This window comes from Gossypium raimondii, chromosome 13, assembly GCF_025698545.1.
Source record: "Gossypium raimondii isolate GPD5lz chromosome 13, ASM2569854v1, whole genome shotgun sequence".
Classification (NCBI taxonomy): domain Eukaryota; kingdom Viridiplantae; phylum Streptophyta; class Magnoliopsida; order Malvales; family Malvaceae; genus Gossypium; species Gossypium raimondii.
In genome coordinates, this window is record NC_068577.1 from 34,568,316 (window position 1) to 34,573,857 (window position 5,542).

The window sequence follows — 5,542 nt, forward strand, 5'->3', positions numbered from 1 at the left end:
GACGCATAATCCTCTGTGGCTTGTAATTTTTTAGACTGTTGTGAAGGAGGAAAAGGAGACACCGCTTCTGGAAATTTTTGGAATGGAGGAGTTGGAAAGATTTTGAATTTTCTCTATATTTTAATAATGAAATATCTTTCCAATTCCTCCTATTCCACTGATTTCCAGCACTTCCTCTCTATTTTCTTACCTTTCTTCAATCCTTTTTGTTTCATCATTTCCTGCAGTTTGTAAGTGAAATCGGTAAACCTTACCTAATTTTCTTACTCTTCTGTTTTATTTTCATATAGATCTGTTGTTAACTGTCTTCCATGGATCTTCTGAGATTTGCTTCTTGCTGTATAGTTCTAGATCCTTGGTTTTATTTTTTAGTTAAAAATTAGGTAAAAGGGAACTTAATCTTGAAATTGTAAGTGGAAAATTCTGGATCTGTCGTTGAGTTGGTGGAGATCAAATTAAGTCGGGATATATTGATTTAATTGAAAGGTAGGTGGATTTTTATATCTTTTTTACCCTGTTTTTGAAAAAGTTAAAAATGGTGGAGCGGTGAAAATGAGATGGATAAGGTAGATCTATGTTGTTTGAGTTGGGATAGCTTTTTATAATCCAATGAGATGGATAAGGTAGATTTATGTTGTTTGTTTAGAACATAAAGTTTTTGTGATGGAAAAAGTTGTGTAACTTGAAGCATAATAGTTTTAGTTAGCTCACCCTATAACATTCAATAAAAGCAGGAGTTTTGTTCTATTTGTTGCTAACCATCCAGCTCTAGTTTATGGTTTTTAGTTCTATGTTGAACATTTTAGTTTTCAAATCTTCTGTTTGTATATTCTAGATGTTTATGTTATGATCTTTTTATCTTGATTACTGTAATTTAAAAATCCTTTTGGAATGTGTGTTTATTTTGCAGAAAGCAATTTGCAAGGAGCCTCAAGAGTCAAAGGTTCCCCCATCTCTTCCTTTTAGTGATAAATTTTGATTTTCTTGATGCAGTCATGCCATTTATACATTTCTGTGAAATTTTTCTGTTTATTGTCAAGGATCAATTTCATAACAATGTCATGCAAAAATCATAAAATATATTTATAAGGTTTACAATTAAAATAATTCTTTATAAAAGAATCAAGACTGAAACTCTGTTGTGATGTTAGGCAATAACTAGGCTGTCGAGTTGGGTCTTTTTAGGCAAACAATCTATACCTAATTCTAGTTCTATGTTGAACATAGTTAAATGTTGTTTGAGTGGAAAATTCTGGATTTGTCTTTGAGTTGGTGGAGATCAAATTAAGTCAGGATCTATGTTGTTTGAGTTGGTGGATCAATATTTTATGTTTCTAATATTCTGTCATTGTAGCTAGTTTGGTGGCCTCGGCCCTGGAACTACACTCCTCATTTTACCCATTCCAGTGTCTTCATTCATGTCTATGTATATTTTAGTGGTACATTGCCAAATGATTTTAATTAATTACGTGAATGGTTTAGTGTTTTGTGCACCAACCAGACCAATAGTTAGATGATATTTGTAAGTCTGGGGGATTTAAGGAAAGTGCTGCTGCTGGTTTATAGATCAAATAATGCTGTGATAATGTTTTAGGTTATAAATCTGGAAATTATGACTGGATGGTGCCATAACTTTAATGATTCTTGGATATATATATTACAACGAGCAATTACTTTGGTTAAATTTTTCGTCTTGTGGTGTTTGTAAAATCATCTTAAAATATCTAACTTTGTTGGTGTAGCATGGATTACCATGTGCATTCATATCAGTAATTAATTAATTTTTAAAGTTTTAAAAAACTCAAAAAATATATTAAAAAAGTATAGAAAGATATTTTGAAATATTTTTAATTTTTAAAATTAATTAATTGTTGATGTGATCACGTCGATAAAGTTAAAAATATTAACTTTTTATCTATTTGGAAATAATTTGACAAACAATAAAGATAAAATTTGTTGAGAGGTTAATATATATATTAAGTTGAAGTGTCAAAAAGTTATTACCCAATCACTTTTAATACACATACCGAAGCAATATCGTGACATGAACTCACCTTTTGAATTCCATTATGTTTTATTCAAGCTTCTTTTAATCATTTTGTGGAAGATTAATTCATTTTAAATACAAAAATTTTATTGTTTTATTTTTAAATTAATTTTATTTTTATTTTAAGTCATGATTTAGCCATGAGCTATATTCATTTTTTGTAGCTTTTAATATTATATCTTTTGCTTTTAATAGCTTGCATCTTTTTTGTAGTGATTTTCATATGCTGCTACTGCGTTTGTTTAATTGGATGTTAAATTTTAAACTTTTAAAGAAGCTATGACTTCTTTTTTTGCTTTGATTTACTTGTAAAAGTTAAAATTTGATGTGGATTAGCTTTTAGGCCTTTGTAAAAGCTTACAATTCAATTTATGAGACAGCTTAACTCTAACCCTTTAACAAAAGGAGAAAAAAATAACTTTATTCATATTTATGAAAAGCTTGCATATTTTTTGTGGTGATTTTCATATTTGTGTGTCGTTATTTTTTGTAGATGGATCGTAATCAAGATCAAAATGCAATTGTTGGAGTCGTGGCTTCAGTTTTAGCTTTTGGGGCTATTTGGATTAAAAAATTAAAAACTAGGTAGGAAATTGCTTCTCACCCTCGTGTGAATCGAGATTATAAAAGAGAAAATTATATTAATAGTATTTTATATAGTGGTGACCAGCATTGTATTGATGTGATAAGGATGAGACCGATCGCCTTTTTTAATTTGTGTGATATTCTTAGTAGGAATAATTTGTTACAATAATCTAAATCTGTTAATATTAGGGAGCAAGTAGTTATATTTTTACATATAATTGGTCATAATATAAGGTTTCAAGTGATTGGATCTAGATATTATGGATCAACTAAGACAGTTCACTGTTACTTTGGGGTTGTATTGAGAGTTATTTTGAAATTGTATAAACTAGTTATTAGATTACCCGATGAGTCAACTCCTAGTGAAATTAGAAACAATCCAAGGTTTTATCCTTATTTTAAAGATTGTATTGGAGCATTAGATGGAACTCATATTCGTACATCCGTTCCACTTAGCATTCAAGGAAGATTTCGTAGCCGTAAAGGTGGGACGACACAAAATGTATTGGCTGCCATTACATTTGATTTGAAATTTTCCTATGTTCTAGCTGGTTGAGAAGGTAGTGCACATGATTCTCGTATTTTAAGTGATGCACTTTCACGTCCAGGAGGATTAAGAATTCCGGAAGGTAATAATTATCATTAAATACCAAATAGTTCTAGTAAGCTCATAATTTATTAGTATTAATTATGTTTTGTAAAACTGTAGGTAAATATTATCTTGCTGATACTGGATATGGCATCTGAAATGAATATATTACCCCATATCGTGGTGTTCGATATCATTTAAAAGAGTTTAGTGCTCAAGAGTCTGAAAATGTAAAGGAACTCTTTAATCTTCGTCATTCATCATTACGAATCACTATTGAACGTGTTTTTGGGATTTTGAAGAAACGGTTTCGTGTATTAGATGTTGAACCATTTTGGAATTTTCCGACTCAAGTAGATATAGTTTTGGCTTGTTGTATCATTAATAATCATATAATGAGAGTTAATCCTAGTGATTTACTTAATCAAGGATTATACGAGGAGCCTGAGTCTGATTTGATAACACCAACTCTTACAGAGCGAGAATAAAGAGAAGAAGTAAGAGAATGGTCTACTAAGAGAGACGAAATTGCACAAACTATGTGGACTGATTATATGGCTAGAAATATTAGGTAGGTTTAGGGCTTAGGGTAATTGTTTATATGTTATGTATGTTTTAGTATTAATTTTTTTTTGTTAATGTTGGTTGGATAATGATATTGAAATTTTAGTTTGTTGGATTTTGAAATTATTATGTCTTGAATTTGTTAGATATTTATTATGTTTTAAGCTTGTTAGATTTTGAATTTATTATGTTTTAAGCTTGTTGGATATTGAAATGATTGACAATGACAATTATTAATGTAGAATGGGTAAGGGCAACAAAGAAGGGGCCTCCAAGCAATTCAGGTGGACAAAGCCGATGGAACATGTTTTTCTTGAAATTCTAGCAGAGGAGGCCCAGAAAGGAAATAAGCCTTCTAATACTTTCAGAGCAGTTTCTATTAATCGAGTTGCCGAAGCTATTTCTGAAAGATTCCAAGTCCAATGCGATGCGAAGCATGTGGAAAATCATTTGAGGACTATAAAAAACCAGTGGCAGATTATATGCAAAATTCGAGGTGAAAGTGGTTTTGGATGGGATGATAACATGAAAATGATCACATGTGATAGAGCGACATATGATGCAGCAGTGATGGTAATATATGTATATATATGTTAAGTGTATTTCAATTGTTTTTTTACTTATTATTCTAATTGTGTATAATATCCAGCAGGCATACAAGAAGTATGAACCATTTTTGAATAAAAGCTTTGATCATTATGATGAAATGGCTTTGGTTGTTGGAAAAGATATGGCAACAGGGAGTTTTGTCAGAACATTTGCTGACATAGATTTGGATGATGGTAACCAAGATTCAGTGCTTGTAGACTACGACAATGAAGAGGCTGAAGAGGTAAGAACAAATGTATCTTCATCTGGCACATCCAAACGTAAAAGAAAAAATGTTCAAGAAAGTGTCGTTGATGAACAAATTAAATTTGTGGGTGAACAACTTGGAAAAATTGCTAATGCTTTGGAACAATTTACTACGGATAAGACACCACAGCTTTACGAACAAGTGATGTCGATGGAGGAAGAAGGATTTGATGATGACTTCTTGTGTTACGTGTTTGATTTCTAGTAAGTCATGAATCCGATGCCAAAGCTTTTTTAGTTAAAAGTAAGAACCATAAAAAAATTTGGCTTTAAAAATTTTCTCAAGGTTGAAGATATTGATATTTTTATGTGTTGTAATATTAGTTATGCACTTGGACAATGTTGTTGTTATTATGTTGTATTAGTATAAATTATGCATTTGGATAATATTATTAATTTCTAGTATTAATTGTGGTTTGAAAGCTAAACTTATAATTATTCAACCATTGTTTTTATTTTTAACACAATTACAAATAATTTATTTGACTTTGGTTGTTTTCAATTTATGACGGTTAATATTGTAGCTTAATAATTGAGTATTATTATATATTTAATTTGATTTATTTATTTATAAATAAATCATTGCAATATATGTAAAAACAATTTAAAATATATAAATTTATTAATTTTATATAAATTTATTAATATATGTAAAAATAACTTTTCCGAAAAATATTTTTAGGAAATCTGCCAAACAACAGAAAACATTTTACACAGATTCATCCAAACACTAGAAAATATTTTCAGTAAGTCATTTTTTCAGAAAAGTAAATCATTTCCAGAAATTATTATAAATTTAGCTAGACCCTTAATAGAAAAATTAGTTGTCTAGTTCAACTAGGAGAGGGGGGAAACAAACCCTAGCTAAATAAACTAGGGTTGCCGCCCCTCATATGTGCTTC

At 30.0% G+C, this 5,542-nt stretch overlaps 1 protein-coding gene across 2 annotated transcripts; it reads left to right on the forward strand.

The window, feature by feature from the left end:
* Positions 1-832: 832 nt before the first annotated feature.
* Positions 833-4,972, forward strand: LOC105784162 (uncharacterized). 2 transcript variants are annotated; one of them, XM_052626977.1, is made up of 4 exons: positions 833-943; positions 2,541-2,632; positions 4,028-4,358; positions 4,438-4,972. In XM_052626977.1, the coding sequence occupies exons 2-4, from the start codon at positions 2,541-2,543 to the stop codon at positions 4,843-4,845; spliced, it is 831 nt and encodes a 276-aa protein (XP_052482937.1). In that variant the 5' UTR covers positions 833-943; the 3' UTR covers positions 4,846-4,972. The 2 variants fall into 2 exon arrangements, with proteins under 2 accessions (XP_052482937.1, XP_012465414.1); XM_012609960.2 differs by lacking the exon at positions 2,541-2,632 and having other exon boundaries at positions 834-943.
* The last annotated feature ends 570 nt before the right edge of the window (positions 4,973-5,542 follow it).

Excerpts from the sequence above, each read along its gene's own strand:
- LOC105784162 (XM_052626977.1), top strand. The coding sequence starts at position 2,541 with ATGGATCGTAATCAAGATCAAAATGCAATTGTTGGAGTCGTGGCTTCA. Across the intron at positions 2,633-4,027 it reads ATTAAAAAATTAAAAACTAG|AATGGGTAAGGGCAACAAAG; the intron begins GTAGGAAATTGC and ends TTATTAATGTAG. Across the intron at positions 4,359-4,437 it reads CATATGATGCAGCAGTGATG|GCATACAAGAAGTATGAACC; the intron begins GTAATATATGTA and ends AATATCCAGCAG.